Source organism: Mobula birostris, chromosome 3 (assembly GCF_030028105.1).
Source record: "Mobula birostris isolate sMobBir1 chromosome 3, sMobBir1.hap1, whole genome shotgun sequence".
Classification (NCBI taxonomy): domain Eukaryota; kingdom Metazoa; phylum Chordata; class Chondrichthyes; order Myliobatiformes; family Myliobatidae; genus Mobula; species Mobula birostris.
In genome coordinates this window covers 167,465,830-167,482,480 of record NC_092372.1, presented here as the reverse complement: position 1 = coordinate 167,482,480, position 16,651 = coordinate 167,465,830, and the positions used below count along the sequence as shown (strand labels likewise).

Here is a 16,651-nt window from a genome sequence, read left to right as displayed (position 1 = left end):
AAAAAGTAGGTGGGAAATAATTTTCAGGCCACAAAACACAAAGGAAACTAAAGGACTGTTTTACAGAGACAGATATTCTGTGGAAAATATCAGTGGAAAGTAGAAATAATTGAGAAAGATACAGATGAAAGTGCAGAAACTGTATCAGTGGAATATGCAACAGCAAGATGAAGCAAGGATTTGATTCGTAAGGTACAGACAATCAGAAGAGGGCAGAGTGACAGAGGGCTGAAGCATGAGAGAATGGAGGGCAGAGGGAAAATAATTGAGAATGGCTCAATTGGAAGTCAGCACAGATATTTGGCTCCAAAGAGAGTAATAAAAAATGGCTGCCCTACACTGTCCTACTCCATGAAAATGTCATAAAAATCCTGGGTTGTCCTACAAAGCATATAGCAGATCTCAAAACCAGGTTCTTTTTTAATATCTCTTCGAATTCCTCTAAATCGGAAGGATTCAGTTGAAAGTTAATCTTAAATTAGAAACAGATTTTACAGCCAAGGTCTGACACAGAAAACACTTGTCTCTGGACTGGTGTACTTCCAGCTGTACAAAAAGCAGTTCAAGATTCCATTCATAGATCTGACAATACTATTGCAATCCAAATAAATGTTGCAGTTTCAGAAGCAGTATGAAGTCTGCTTATTGGCTGCAACCCCAGTTTTTCTTTGCCACATCTGCTGCACTATATTTGCAGAAGCAATAATCTCCTAATTTATTTATCAATGATAATCTTGGTTCATATTGCATTTTCAGTTAATTGACAGCATTTGTTAAATTTACCAACAGCACAAATTGTTAGTAACAAAATCACCTGAAGTGGGTAGTCCATACTATCTTCATATAAAAATTGATTATTTTACTGACATCAAGCTCTCCAGGTGACCTTGGTCAGATTTTAAATTCAAACCACATCACAGGGCCACTCACAAGAAAGGTTTTTGGGTTTAACTCTCTATAACTAGCTACTGATATTTCTGTCCTTTTCAAAAACAGAAATGCAATTGTTTCTTGGCCCTGTGTCTAATCCGTTCCTCTCTGCTGTTTCTGTCCATCTATCTTAAGAACTCAATATATCCCAGAAGACAGAAAATGCTGTAAATACTCAGGAGGCCAGACAGCATCTGTGCAGAAGGATGTTGTTGTCGTTATCACTGTAAATGAACACTGTTTAACTAATTACAAAGCATTTAAATCCTATCTCACATCTACAGTGTTTTAACAACTCATATAATGTTAACACTATACAAGTTTCAATCTGTGGTGAGTTTTTAAAAAATATTTGTATACATTAAACAAAAATCAATACCATGACCCTCCTGTCCACCATTGCTTCCTCTCCCCCACCAACTCGTGCCTCGCCCATTCTCATTTTCCTGTGCCTCGCACTCTTTCACTCTCCATCATCCCGTTCTCTGCTCACTTGCTCGCCATTCTCGACAATCCCTCACCCCAATCCTGTTCTTTGCTCCCCCACCCTACCATTCTGAGCTCCCTCCGTCATTCCCACGTTCTCTGCTCTCTCCCCATTCCGTCTCTACTCTCTCTCTCCTCTTCCTACGTTTACTCTCTCCCCTCTTCCCACGTTCTCTACTCTCTCCCCCCTCTTCCCACGTTCTCTACTCTTCCCTCTTCCCATTCTCTACTCTCTCCCCCTTCCCAAGTTCTCTGCTCTCTTCCCATTCCTACGTTCTCTACTCTCTCCCCCCACCTCCCACGTTCTCTACTCTCCCCCCTCTTCCCACATTCTCTACTCTCTCCCCCCTCTTCCCACGTTCTCTACTCTCCCCCCTCTTCCCACGTTCTCTACTCTCCCCCCTCTTCCCACGTTCTCTACTCTCCCCCCTCTTCCCACGTTCTCTACTCTCTCCCCTCTTCCCACATTCTTTACTGTCTCTCCCCTCTTCCCACCTTCTCTACTCTCTCCCCCCTCTTCCCACGTTCTCTGCTCTCCCCCCTCTTCCCACATTCTCTGCTCTCCCCTCTCTTCCCACATTCTCTGCTCTCTCCCCCCCTTCCCACGTTCTCTACTCTCTCCCTCCTCTTCCCACGTTCTCTGCTCTCTCCCCCCTTCCCACATTCTCTGCTCTCCCCCCTCTTCCCACGTTCTCTGCTCTCTCCCCTCTTCCCACGTTCTCTACTCTCCCCATTCCCACATTCTCTACTCTCTCCCCTCTTCCGTTCTCTACTCTCTCTCCCCTCTTCCCACGTTCTCTGCTCACCTCTTCCCACGTTCTCTACTCTCTCCCCATTCCCACATTCTCTACTCTCTCCCCTCTTCCGTTCTCTACTCTCTCTCTCCTCTTCCCACGTTCTCTACTCTCTCTCTCCTCTTCCCACGTTCTCTACTCTCCCCATTCCCATGTTCTCTACTCTCTACCCTCTTCCCACGTTCTCTACTCTCTCCCCTCTTCCCACGTTCTCTCTCCCCTCTTCCCACGTTCTCTCTCTCCCCTCTTCCCACGTCCTCTACTCTCTCCCCTCTTCCCACGTTCTCTACTCTCTCCCCTCTTCCCACGTTCTCTCTCTCACCTCTTCCCACGTTCCCTACTCTCTCCCCCCTCTTCCCACGTTCTCTACTCTCTCCCCCCTCTTCCCACATTCTCTACTCTCTCCCCTCTTCCTACGTTCTCTACTCTCTCTCCCCTCTTCCTATGTTCTCTGCTCTCTCACCCCTCTTCCCACATTCTCTGCTCTCCCTCCCTTCCCACGTTCTCTGCTCTCTCCCCCCTCTTCCCACGTTCTCTGCTCTCCCTCCCTTCCCACGTTCTCTGCTCTCTCTCTCCCCTCTTCCCACGTTCTCTGCTCTCTCCCCTTTTTCCACGTTCTCTGCTCTCTCCCCTCTTCCCACGTTCTCTGCTCTCTCCGCTCTTCCCACGTTCTCAGCTCTCCCCCCTCTTCCCACGTTCTCTGCTCTCTCCCCCCTCTTCCCAGGTTCTCTACTCTCTCCCTCCTCTTCCCACGTTCTCCGCTCTCCCCCCTCTTCCCACGTTCTCCGCTCTCCCCCCTCTTCCCACGTTCTCCACTCTCTCTCCCCTCTTCCCACGTTCTCCACCTTCTCCCCACATTCTCTACTCTCTCCCCCCTTCTCACGTTCTCTGCTCTCTCCCCATCCCCTACACTCTGCTCTCCCCCACTCTATTCCCTATGCCCCACTCAGCTTTCTCACCCACCCTCTTTCACCTCTCCCCACCCTCCCATTTCCTTCTCTTTCCCCCACCCCCATTCCCAGCTCCTTCTCCCACTCCCCAACCCCTTCCCCCACTCTCCCCACCACCAGCTCCTTCCCCCACTCTTCCCATCCCCGTTCTCTGCTCTTTCTCACCATGCCTGTTTGCCGCACTCTCCCCATTCCCCAATTCTTTGCTCTCTCACCCACCCTCCCATTTCCTTCTCTCTCCCTCACACTCCCTTTCCCAGCACTTCCCCCCACACTCCCGTACCCTGCTCTCTCCCCATTCTGTTCTCTCTCCCCCACCCTCCCATTCTATGCTTTCTGCCCATATCCTCCAGTTCTCTGCTATCCCCCACCCTGCCCTTCTCTGCTCTCTCCCCACCCGCCCCTTCTCTGCTCTCTCTCCCCACCCGCCCCTTCTCTGCTCTCTCTCCCCCCTCATCCTCCTTCTCTGCTCTCTCCCCACCCGCCCCTTCTCTGCTCTCTCTCCCCCCACCCTCCCATTCCCTGCTCTCTCCCCCCACCCTCCCATTCCCTGCTCTCTCTCTCCCCACCCACCCCTTCTCTGCTCTCTCTCTCCCCCACCCTTCCCTTCTCTGCTCTCTCTCTCCCCCACCCTTCCCTTCTCTGCTCTCTCCTCCCCACCCTCCCCTTCTCTGCTCTCTCCCCCCACCCTCCCCTTCTCTGCTCTCTCCCCCCCACCCTCCCATTCTCTGCTCTCTCCCCCACCCCTTCTCTGCTCTCTCTCCCCCACCCCTTCTCTGCTCTCTCTCCCCCAACCCCTTCTCTGCTCTCTCTCCCCCACCCTCCCGTTCTCTGCTCGCTCTCTCTCTCCCCCACCCTCCCGTTCTCTGCTCGCTCTCTCTCCCACCCTCCCCTTCTCTGCTCTCTCTCCCCCACCCTCCCGTTCTCTGCTCGCTCTCTCTCCCCCCCACCCTCCCATTCTCTGCTCTCTCCCCCACCCTCCCCTTCTCTGCTCTCTCTTTCCAAACTCTCTGGTTCTCTGCTCTCTCCCCGCACCCTCCCCTTCTCTGCTCTCTCCCCCACCCCTTCTCTGCTCTCTCTCCCCACCTGCCCCTTCTCTGCTCTCTCTCTCTCCCCTCATCCTCACCTTCTCTGCTCTCTCTCTCCCCCCACCCTCCCCTTCTCTGCTCTCCCTCTCCCCACCCTCCCCTTCTCTGTTCTCCCTCCCCCCACCCTCCCCTTCTCTGCTGTCTCTCCCCCACCCTCCCCTTCTCTGCTCTCTCTCTTCCCCACCCTCCCCTTCTCTGCTCTCTCTCCTCCCCACCCAACCCTTCTCTGCTCTCTCTCTCCTCCCCACCCTCCCCTTCTCTGCTCTCCTCCCCACCCTCCCCTTCTCTGCTCTCTCTCCACTCATCCTCCCCTTCTCTGCTCTCTCTCCACACATCCTCCCCTTCTCTGCTCTCTCTCCCACCCTCCCCTTCTCTGCTCTCTCTCTCCCACCCTCCCCTTCTCTGCTCTCTCCCCCACCCTCCCCTTCTCTGCTCTCTCTCCCCCACCCTTCCTCTGCTCTCTCTCCCCCACCCTTCCCTCCTCTGCTCTCTCTCCGCCACCCTCCCCTTCTCTGCTCTCTCCCCGCCACCCTCCCCTTCTCTGCTCTCCCCTCATCCTCCCCTATTCTGCTCTCTCCCCCACCCTCCCGTTCTCTGCTCGCTCTCCCCCACCCTCCCGTTCTCTGCTCTCTCTCCCCCACCCTCCCCTTCTCTGCTCTCTCTCCGCCACCCTCCCCTTCTCTGCTCTCTCTCCCCCACCCTCCCGTTCTCTGCTCGCTCTCTCTCTCCCCCACCCTCTCCTTCTCTGCTCTCTCCACCCACCCCTTCTCTGCTCTCTCTCCCCCACCCTCCCCTTCTCTGCTCTCTCTCCCCCCACCCTCCCCTTCTCTGCTGTCTCTCCCCCACCCTCCCCTTCTCTGCTCTCTCTGTCTCCCCTCATCCTCCCCTTCTGTGCTGTCTCTCCCCCACCCTCCCCTTCTCTGCTCTCTCCCCCCACCCTCCCCTTCTCTGCTCTCTCTCTCCCACCCTCCCCTTCTCTGCTCTCTCTCCCCCACCCTCCCCTTCTCTGCTCTCTCTCCCCCCACCCTCCCCTTCTCTGCTGTCTCTCCCCCACCCTCCACTTCTCTGCTCTGTCTCCCCTCAGCCTCCCCTTCTCTGCTGTCTCTCCCCCACCCTCCCCTTCTCTGCTCTCTCTCTCTCTCCCCTCATCCACCCGTTCTCTGCTCTCTCTCTCTCTCCCCTCATCCACCCGTTCTCTGCTCTCTCTCCCCACCCGCCCCTTCTCTGCTCTCTCCCCCCCGCACCCTCCCCTTCTCTGCTCTCTCTCCCCCGCACCCTCCCCTTCTCTGCTCTCTCTCCCCCCACACTCCCATTCTCTGCCCTCTCTCCCCCACCCTCCCCTTCTCTGCTCTCTCCCCCACCCTTCCTCTGCTCTCTCTCCCCCACCCTTCCCTCCTCTGCTCTCTCTCCCCCACCCTTCCCTCCTCTGCTCTCTCTCCGCCACCCTCCCCTTCTCTGCTCTCTCCCCGCCACCCTCCCCTTCTCTGCTCTCTCCCCTCATCCTCCCCTACTCTGCTCTCTCCCCACCCTCCCATTCTCTGCTCTCTCCCCCACCCTCCCGTTCTCTGCTCGCTCTCCCCCACCCTCCCGTTCTCTGCTCGCTCTCTCTCTCCCCCTCCCCCACCCTCTCCTTCTCTGCTCTCTCCACCCACCCCTTCTCTGCTCTCTCTCCCCCACCCTCCCCTTCTCTGCTCTCTCTCCCCCCACCCTCCCCTTCTCTGCTGTCTCTCCCCCACCCTCCCCTTCTCTGCTCTCTGTCTCCCCTCATCCTCCCCTTCTGTGCTGTCTCTCCCCCACCCTCCCCTTCTCTGCTCTCTCCCCCCACCCTCCCCTTCTCTGCTCTCTCTCTCCCACCCTCCCCTTCTCTGCTCTCTCTCCCCCACCCTCCCCTTCTCTGCTCTCTCTCCCCCCACCCTCCCCTTCTCTGCTGTCTCTGCCCCACCCTCCCCTTCTCTGCTCTCTCTGTCTCCCCTCAGCCTCCCCTTCTCTGCTGTCTCTCCCCCACCCTCCCCTTCTCTGCTCTCTCTCTCTCCCCTCATCCACCCGTTCTCTGCTCTCTCTCTCTCTCCCCTCATCCACCCGTTCTCTGCTCTCTCTCCCCACCCGCCCCTTCTCTGCTCTCTCCCCCCCGCACCCTCCCCTTCTCTGCTCTCTCTCCCCCGCACCCTCCCCTTCTCTGCTCTCTCTCCCCCCACCCTCCCATTCTCTGCCCTCTCTCCCCCACCCTCCCCTTCTCTGCTCTCTCCCCCACCCTTCCTCTGCTCTCTCTCCCCCACCCTTCCCTCCTCTGCTCTCTCTCCGCCACCCTCCCCTTCTCTGCTCTCTCCCCGCCACCCTCCCCTTCTCTGCTCTCTCCCCTCATCCTCCCCTACTCTGCTCTCTCCCCCACCCTCCCGTTCTCTGCTCTCTCCCCCACCCTCCCGTTCTCTGCTCGCTCTCTCTCTCCCCCTCCCCCACCCTCTCCTTCTCTGCTCTCTCCACCCACCCCTTCTCTGCTCTCTCTCCCCCACCCTCCCCTTCTCTGCTCTCTCCACCCACCCCTTCTCTGCTCTCTCTCCCCCACCCTCCCCTTCTCTGCTCTCTCTCTCCCCCACACCCTCCCCTTCTCTGCTCGCTCAATCTCCTCCCCACCCTCCCCTTCTCTGCTGTCTCTCCCACCCTCCCCTACTCTGCTCTCTCCCTCACACCCTCCCCTTCTCTGCTCTCTCCCCCCCACCCTCCCATTCTCTGCTCTCTCTCTCCACACCCGCCCCTTGTCTGCTCTCTCTCCCCTCATCCTCCGCTTCTCTGCTCTCTCTCTCCCCCCACCCTCCCCTTCTCTGCTCTCTCTCTCCCCCACCCGCCACTTCTCTGCTCTCTCTCCCCACCCACCCCTTCTCTGCTCTCTCCCCTCATCCTCCCCTTCGCTGCTCTCTCCCCCCCACCCTCCCCTTCTCTCTCCCCCCCACCCTCTGCCTCTCTGCTCTCTGTCTCCCCTCATCCTCCTCTGCTGTCTCTCCCCCACCCTCCCCTTCTCTGCTGTCTCTCCCCTCACCCTCCCATTCTCTGCTCTCTCTCCCCCCACCACCCTCCCATTCTCTGCTCTCTCTCCCCACCAGCCCCTTCTCTGCTCTCTCTCTCTCTCCCCTCATCCTCCCCTTCTCTGCTCTCTCCCCCACCCTCCACTTTTCTGCTCTCTCCCGCACCCTCCCCTTTTCTGCTCTCTCTCTCCCCCACCCTCCCCTTTTCTGCTCTCTCTCTCCCCACACCCTCCCATTTTCTGCTCTCTCTCTCTCCCCCCCACCCTCCCATTTTCTGCTCTCTCTCTCCCCCACCCTCCCCTTTTCTGCTCTCTCTCTCTCCCCCACCCTTCCCTTTTCTGCTCTCTCTCCCCCCCACCCTCCCCTTTTCTGCTCTCTCTCCCCCCCACCCTCCCTTTCTCTGCTCTCTCCCCCACCCTCCCTTTCTCTGCTCTCTCCCCCACCCTCCCCTTCTCTGCTCTCTCCCCCACCCTCCCCTTCTCTGCTCTCTCTCCCCCACCCTCCCCTTCTCTGCTCTCTCCCCCCTCATCCTCCCGTTCTCTGCTCTCTCTCCTTCTCTGCTCTCTCCCCATCCGCCCCTTCTCTGCTCTCTCTCCCCACCCGCCCCTTCTCTGCTCTCTCTCCCCTCATCCTCCCTTTCTCTGCTCTCTCTCTCCCACCCTCCCCTTCTCTGCTCTCTCTCCCCTCATCCTCCCCTTCTCTGCTCTCTCTCTCCCACCCTCCCCTTCTCTGCTCTCTCTCCCCCACCCTCCCCTTCTCTGCTCTCTCTCTCCCACCCTCCCCTTTTCTGCTCTCTCTCCCCTCATCCTCCTCTTCTCTGCTCTCTCCCACCCCACCCTTCCCTTCTCTGCTCTCTCTCTCCCCCACCCTCCCCTTCTCTGCTCTCTCTCCCCCCCACCCTCCCCTTCTCTCTCCCCCCCCACCCTCCCCTTCTCTCTCCCCCCCACCCTCCCCTTCTCCCTCCCCCCCCACCCTCTGCCTCTCTGCTCTCTGTCTCCCCTCATCCTCCTCTGCTGTCTCTCCCCCACCCTCCCCTTCTCTGCTGTCTCTCCCCCCCACCCTCCCCTTCTCTGCTGTCTCTCCCCCCCACCCTCCCCTTCTCTCCCCCCCCCACCCTCCCCTTCTCTCTCCCCCCCACCCTCCCCTTCTCCCTCCCCCCCACCCTATGCCTCTCTGCTCTGTCTCCCCTCATCCTCCTCTGCTGTCTCTCCCCCACCCTCCCCTTCTCTGCTCTCTCTCCCCACCAGCCCCTTCTGTGCTCTCTCTCTCCCCTCATCCTCCCCTTCTCTGCTCTCTCCCCCACCCTCCACTTTTCTGCTCTCTCTCCCGCACCCTCCCCTTTTCTGCTCTCTCTCTCTCCCCCACCCTCCCCTTTTCTGCTCTCTCTCTCTCCCCCACCCTCCCCTTTTCTGCTGTCTCTCCCCCACCCTCCCCTTTTCTGCTCTCTCTCCCCCACCCTCCCCTTTTCTGCTCTCTCTCCCCCCCACCCTCCCCTTTTCTGCTCTCTCTCCCCCCCACCCTCCCCTTTTCTGCTCTCTCTCTCCCCCACCCTCCCCTTTTCTGCTCTCTCTCTCCCCCACCCTCCCCTTTTCTGCTCTCTCTCTCCCCCACCCTCCCCTTTTCTGCTCTCTCTCTCCCCCACCCTCCCCTTTTCTGCTCTCTCTCCCCCCCACCCTCCCTTTCTCTGCTCTCTCCCCCACCCTCCCCTTCTCTGCTCTCTCCCCCCTCATCCTCCCGTTCTCTGCTCTCTCTCCTTCTCTGCTCTCTCCCCATCCGCCCCTTCTCTGCTCTCTCTCCCCCGCACCCTCCCCTTCTCTGCTCTCTCTCCCCCGCACCCTCCCCTTCTCTGCTCTCTCCCCCCTCATCCTCCCGTTCTCTGCTCTCTCCCCATCCGCCCCTTCTCTGCTCTCTCCCCACCCGCCCCTTCTCTGCTCTCTCTCCCCCGCACCCTCCCCTTCTCTGCTCTCTCTCCCCGCACCCTCCCCTTCTCTGCTCTCTCCCCCCCGCACCCTCCCCTTCTCTGCTCTCTCCCCAACCCTCCCCTTCTCTGCTCTCTCTTTCCAAACTCTGATTCTCTGCTCTCTCCCCTCACCCTCCCGTTCTCTGCTCTCTCTCTCCCCCACCCTCCCCTTCTCTGCTCTCTCCCCCACCCTCCCATTCTCTGCTCTCTCTCCCCACCCTCCCCTTCTCTGCTCTCTCTCCCCTCATCCTCCCCTTCTCTGCTCTCTCTCTCTCCCACCCTCCCCTTCTCTGCTCTCTCTCCCCTCATCCTCCCCTTCTCTGCTCTCTCTCTCCCACCCTCCCCTTCTCTGCTCTCTCTCTCCCACCCTCCCCTTCTCTGCTCTCTCTCTCCCACCCTCCCCTTCTCTGCTCTCTCTCTCCCACCCTCCCCTTCTCTGCTCTCTCTCCCACCCTCCCCTTCTCTGCTCTCTCTCCCCCACCCTCCCCTTCTCTGCTCTCTCTCCCCCACCCTCCCCTTCTCTGCTCTCTCCCCCACCCTCCCCTTCTCTGCTCTCTCTCCCCCACCCTCCCCTTTTCTGCTCTCTCTCCCCCCATCCTCCCTTTCTCTGCTCTCTCTCCCCCACCCTCCCCTTCTCTGCTCTCTCTCCCCCACCCTCCCCTTCTCTGCTCTCTCTCCCCCACCCTCCCCTTCTCTGCACTCTCTCCCCCACCCCAACCCTCCCCTTCTCTGCTCTCTCTTTCCAAACTCTCTGATTCTCTGCTCTCTCCCCTCACCCTCCCCTTCTCTGCTCTCCCCCCCACCCTCCCATTCTCTGCTCTCTCTCTCCCCTCATCCTCCCCTTCTCTGCTCTCTCTCTCCCACCCTCCCCTTCTCTGCTCTCTCTCTCCCACCCTCCCCTTCTCTGCTCTCTCTCTCCCACCCTCCCCTTCTCTGCTCTGTCTCTCCCCCACCCTCCCCTTTTCTGCTCTCTCTCTCTCCCCCACCCTCCCCTTTTCTGCTCTCTCTCTCCCCCACCCTCCCCTTTTCTGCTCTCTTCCCCCACCCTCCCCTTTTCTGCTCTCTCTCTCCCCCCACCTTCCCTTTCTCTGCTCTCTCTTTCCAAACTCTCTGGTTCTCTGCTCTCTCTCTCTCCCCCACCCTCCCATTCTCTGCTCTCTCTCTCTCCCCCAACGTCCCGTTCTCTGCTCTCTCTCTCTATACACACTCTCCAATGGCGCCTACCATCTATCGTACTCCACTTTCCCTTCTGTGTCCCGTTCTTTCTCTTCCTCTACCCTCCTGGGCAATATTCACCCTCCCCTTCCCGTACTATACTCTTCTCCACCTTCCCATTATCACGCACTGCATCCTCTCCCACCTGAAATGTCATAATCTTCCCCACACTACCGGGCTATGCTGCTTCTCTCCCCCTGTACCAAGCTCTCCTCCCCATACTTCCTCTTTCACTTGTTCTCTTCTTCCCCCTTAGGACGGACTTTAACCCCCTCCACCATCCCCACCTTTCTCCACTCCTCCCCGAGCTTCTCTTCCCCCGCCGCCCTCCGCTTCCCTTTGGATGTTTCACGGGGGAGGGCCGGGTGAAGGGTCGCGGTCAAGCCTGACGTTCCCCCGCCTCGCGTCCAATCACTGAGGGCGGTGCTTTACGCAAACTCGGCGACCGTGGCCAATGGTGCCGTGGTTTGTTGCGTGGTGTGGCTGGCGGTAATGTTGTGAGTTCGGGGCTTGGAGTGGCCGCTGGGTTTCCCCGGGTTGGTGTTAAACCGAGGGCGGCTTCCGTCCGTGGTCCGCTCACCGCCCTGCTCCCCTCCGTACTGAGCGAGCCACCGGGGGCTATGGTTTTCCTCAAGCTCCGAGACCAGGTGAGCCACACGCTGCACCGCGCACCTTGTTGCTGGTAGCAGGGCTGCTGTTTGGGCCTGGGGGCCGGGCTGGGGTTCGGTGCCCCGAGCCGAGTGTAGGGAGAAGGGAGAGTGAGGGGCTGGGGGTCGGCCGGGCTCTGCTCTTGCCTCGTCTGGTTCACTGGGATCGGGCTCGAACAACTGATGTCGCCGATACGGTGGGGATCACCTTGGCCCATGTGTTTTTAGGATTCGGGGGTGCGTGATTCTGTTCCTTCCCAACCTCGTCTGAACTTCGTCGGTTAGAAGGCGGGCGATGAGTTCCGACAGATCGAAGGGTCGGAATGTGTATGGTGGGGGAATGTGCAGGTGTGTTTCTGTGGGAGGGGATTATGCTTGGGTGTGTTAGTGTTAGGTGGTCACGGACACTGCCCGGGCTTTGGGCACTGATCCATGTCGGACTGGGCACTTGCTGAACCCTGGATTTGACAGAAGTGCTTCCGACACAGTGGAGGTTGCAGCAGGTGGTAAATGACGAACTACACTGCCCTTTGTACATCACTTGTTTCAAATGTTCTAGGTCTGCGCCTGTCAGTTGTCTTCATAGGTAATAGTTCATACAAATCTGTGGCGATCCATACCAAACTAGAGAGCAATAAATTGAAACGTGATTCATTTAGAATGGTGTCAACGGTCATAGATTGACTGTAGTTTGATCATGCATTTGCTCTTTGAAGGAGGTATGCCCAAATCTGTCAGTCTTTGCATGTCGAATCTTTTACCAGTCTTGCTCTGTAGTTTATGTGTTCTCTTGACATAACTGAAGACAACAAACAAAAGGATACACAATGAATGATATGTCGCTGTATGGGAGTAGAGGGATTTCATATTTATCAATTTCAAAAGTTGGCAGGTCAGAGGGGTAAATGTTAAGATGTGAGGGATATTTGAGGTGGGAGTTCATTACAGAATGTAATAAAGTATTTAGTATTGTCAACATTTGCGTTCACTATGTTACAGAGAGAATTTGAAGGAAATTTATGAACCTGTTAGCTGGCAAAGTGTATGTGTTTGAAGTCTTGATTAGGGGCAGTTTTATTTGGAACTGAGAGGGGCAAAGAGGAATGCAGTAATGGCATGTAAGATTGATCCGAAGTTCCATTAGCAAAGAAGTGAATCTTTTAGATAATTAATAAAAGATTGCCAGAGAATCAGGGGTTTCCAGGTCAGGGTCACGTGTGACTTGGGAGTTTGTTGGTGATGATGTGCCCATGCCAATGATCAAATGCCCATTTACCTGCACTTAGTCATTATCATGGAGTCATAGAGAGATACGGTGCAGAAACAGACCCTTTGGCTCACTGGGTCAGTGCCATCCAGTTCTGCTCTCCCATGTTCTCATCATCTCACCCCTGATTCTACCGGCAACCTACACGTCATTCTAGTGAGCAACTGACAGATGAAAAAGCCCATTTGCACTTTGTTGGGGTGTGGAAGGAAACCCACTAGGTCACGTGGAGAACACGTGCGCACACACTCACACTCTCTCTCACTCTGCCGGAGATTGGGACTGAATGCCCAGTGTTTGGAGTTGTGAAGCAGTAGCTTCATGCAACACTAGAATCTGTAGCTTTTTATGCCATGGTGATTCAAGTGCTAGTCCAGAATCCAGGTTTTAAATGTCTTCATACAATATTATGGACTTTGACAATGACAACTGATGATGTTGATATTGCTGATTGTTCTCCCTCCTTATGTAGAATTCCAATTTTCATTTAACTTCTTTCCTTGAGAAAAAGTTCTTTCCCAGCCAAACAATCATTTCTCTTTCTGCCACTTTTGTGAATATGTTGTAGTCATGCAAATTAAAGTTTATCCATTCTGGAACACATTACTAGAATCCCGTCAATGGCATTTCCAATTTTGTTACATTATTTACTCATGGTGTTTTCTGTGATATTGACAGTTATCATTGTTCTCCGAATTCTTCACTGTTCTCCTGCAGCATTGTTCAGTTGAGTATGAGCACAGTCACTCAGTTTACTTGGCACTCAATCTTGGTCAGAAAGCGACTTCTCTTCCTGGTTGCTGGTCCTTGGTTCTGTACTGTTATCTCTAATATCCCTAAGAGTTTATCACTGTTGCTGATTATTTCTCATAGGCTGTCTGGCAGGTCATTTGAAGATGATCACTTTCTATTTATGTAATGATGCTGTCAACTTCTACTTCATCCCTCTGTTAAGTCCAAAATTATCAGTCTTCTAGTCTAGATTCAAGCATAATTTAAGCGTAGCAGCAATTTGGTCTGTTGCTGTTGGCGGGAAGCTTTATGAAGTTCAGGGCAATTCTAGGTAGGTTCCAAACTTTATAAAGGTTCATGGTGAGACCCTAGACCACTTCTGGTAACTTGAGAGCCATCTTTTGTGAAGGCAATTCCCCATTGCCTTCAATACCATGCCTATGCTGACCATGATACCATCCTAAACTAATCCCATCTGCTTGCTCCAGCTCCATTATCTATTTGTCTGAATGTTTTAAATCAGTGCTATTGAATCTATTTCTACCACTTCCCCTAACAAAGTGTAATTTTTAAAAAATAACTTGCCTCAAATCTTGAAAAGATTTCTCCCTTAAAGCTATGTCCTCTGGTGTTTGAAACTTCAACCCTGGGAAAAAGATTCTGAGAATCTGTGCCTTTCATAATTTTGTATACTTTTATCAGGTCATTCCTCAGTCCTGCACATTAGTGGAAACAATCCAGGTTTGTCCAACCTCTCTTTATTGGCAATACTCTCAAATCCAGGCAACCCCCAGTGAAACTCTTTGTACCGTCTTTAAAGCCTCTGCATCCTACAGTAGGAAACTTTGTTACATGGTGTGAGCAGAGTTATCTGCAGCTTAATGTGAAAAAGTCTAAAGAGCTGGTGGTAGACCTGAGGAGAGCTAAGGTACCAGTGACCCCTGTTTCCATACAGGGGGTCAGTGTGGACATGGTGGAGGATTACAAATACCTGGGGATAGGAATTGACAATAAACTGGACTGGTCAAAGAACACTGAGGCTGTCTACAAGAAGGGTCAGAGCCGTCTCTATTTCCTGAGGAGACTGAGGTCCTTTAGCATCTGCCAGACGATGCTGAGGATGTTCTACGAGTCTGTGGTGGCCAGTGCTATCATGTTTGCTGTTGTGTGCTGGGGCAGCAGGCTGAGGGTAGCAGACATCAACAGAATCAGCAAGCTCATTCATAAGGCCAGTGATGTTGTGGGGATGGAATTGGACTCTCTGACGGTGGTGTCTGAAAAGAGGATGCTGTCCAGGTTGCATGCCATCTTGGTCAATATCTCCCATCCACTACATAATGTACTGGGTGGGCACAGGATTACATCCAGCCAGAGACTCATTCCACCGAGATGCAGCACAGAGCGTCATAGGAAGTCATTCCTGCCTGTGGCCATCAAACTTTACAACTCCTCCCTTGGAGGGTCAGACACCCTGAGCCAATAGGCTGGTCCTAGACTTATTTCATAATTTACTGTCATAATTTACATATTACTATTTAACTATTTATGGTTCTATTACTATTTATTATTTATGGTGCAACTGTAACAAAAACCAATTTCCCCCGGGATCAATAAATATGACTATGACTATCCTTCCTGTAATTAGGCCATCAGAACTGGACCCAATACTCCAAATAGGGCCTTAATAAACGAGTCAGCTTTAATACTCAGTGCCTCAACTGTCTTTTCCACTCTATTCACTCGTGTTGTTACTTTTGGGGAGTTGTGAACTAGCACCCAAGGTTCCCCTGCACATCAGTGCTTGTAAAGATCCTGCCATTTATTGTATAATTTACCCTAACCCTAAACTTTGTATTTGACTTCCTAAAATGCGTCACCTTAAACTTGCCTGAATTAAATACCATTTACCATTTCTCTGCCCTTATTTTCAACTGATCTATACCCTACTGTTATATTGGCAGCCATCCTCACCAACTGAAGTTGCACTCCTATAAGTTCTCAAAAAATCAGTGATCTAACTTTAGCATCTTCTCCCAGGTCAATACCTTGAGTATTGAAAACCTAGCTATACTTAAGCAGCTTCAGTGTGCAGACAGTGTTGTTTGCATGCCTGATAGCAGGCTCCCACAATGGATACAATTTATGATCTGAATTACCAGGTGGACAGTGGAAGAGACTGAAGAATGTACTCAGTGCCTCAACATAACATTCCTCACAAACTCCCAGGAGCCTTGGGTCCATGACTGCTCAAAGTGAAGAAAGAGCATTCTGGATGGTATTGAGAACCTCAGGGCTCATGTTGGGAGCCCACAAGATGGCCTGAGTAGGCATTACGCTCACTACTTATTCCATCTGTGGAATATTCATGGCAGGCGTGGTGAGCATTTTTGAGACCATACGTCTAATTTAGCAATAATCTTCTTTAAAAAAAATTCTCAGTGCCATGGTAATTGTCAGTTGAAAACCACACACACTATTTACTGTTTATTATCAATGAATATCCAGAGTTCACTCACGAATGACAGGAGGAATATAAGCAGAGCGAAGCCAATGTCAACCAGCCCAGCTATTTACTATCATATACTGATGTGTACTCAAGGTCTATGAGGATTTCAAAACATGCATCCAACGTCACATGTTCTTGTAGCCATCTAGCTGGCGCCAAGCTGGAATGAGACGTTTCCTGTGAATCTCTAGCTTTATTGCGATGAGCACTGGCACCCCCTAGGGTTGCTTGCTCAGCCCTCTGCTGTTCACACCGCTAACATGACTGTACTGCTAGATCCAGTTCAAACCAAATCGTTATGTTCTCTGATGACACAACAGTGGTGTACCCTGGCCTCATTAGTTGCCTTAAAACCAATAAAAATAAAGGTGGAAATGTATAACACACAGAAAAAGTTGGAGGAACTTAACAGGTTGGGTGGCATCTATGGAAGGGAATAAACAGTAGACGTTTTGGGTCAAGACTCAAACCATCAACTATTTATTCACTGCCATAGATACTGCCTGACTTGCAGAGTTTCTCCTGCATTTTGTGTATATTGTTCAAGATTTCCATCTTCTGCAGAATCTCTTGTGTTTGTGTGGAAGTAGGTAATCCTGGATCAAAAAGGACTGCCTAAGTGTTCTTCCCTCAGGATCAAATACACCACCCTAAGTATCTGCAGAAGGTCAGGTCAAGTTTATTGTCATACGTGCAGTTATGGTGACATGCTCTTTGCTGATGTCGCTGCTATAACCTCGTACACCAAACAGCAACTACAAACTCTTATGGACCGCTTCTCTAAGGCATGCAAGGACTTCGGGCTTACCATCAGCCTAAAGAAAACAAATGTCCTTGCCCAGAACGTAGTGGAGACACCTGTCATTACCATCGACAATTACGATCTGGAAGTGGTCCACAAGTTTACGTACTTGGGGTCGGCCATTAGCGCCACTCCCCCTCAATGCTGTAATCAATAGGCGTATCAGCAAAGCAGCATCATTCCTTGCTCAACTCTCCTCGTGGGTCTGGGAGAATCCAAAACTCGCTACAAAGACCAAGGCTGCTGTGTACAAT

At 53.7% G+C, this 16,651-nt stretch overlaps 1 protein-coding gene across 1 annotated transcript in view; it reads left to right on the top strand.

Moving 5' to 3' along the window:
• The first annotated feature begins 10,894 nt into the window (after positions 1-10,894).
• ankrd28b (ankyrin repeat domain 28b) overlaps positions 10,895-16,651 on the top strand; it is a 244,085-nt gene continuing 238,328 nt past the window's right edge. The window contains exon 1 of the mRNA XM_072253640.1: positions 10,895-11,090. Within this exon, the coding sequence (XP_072109741.1) occupies positions 11,064-11,090 (27 nt within the window). The 5' untranslated portion in view covers positions 10,895-11,063. The remainder of the gene's footprint in view (positions 11,091-16,651) is intronic.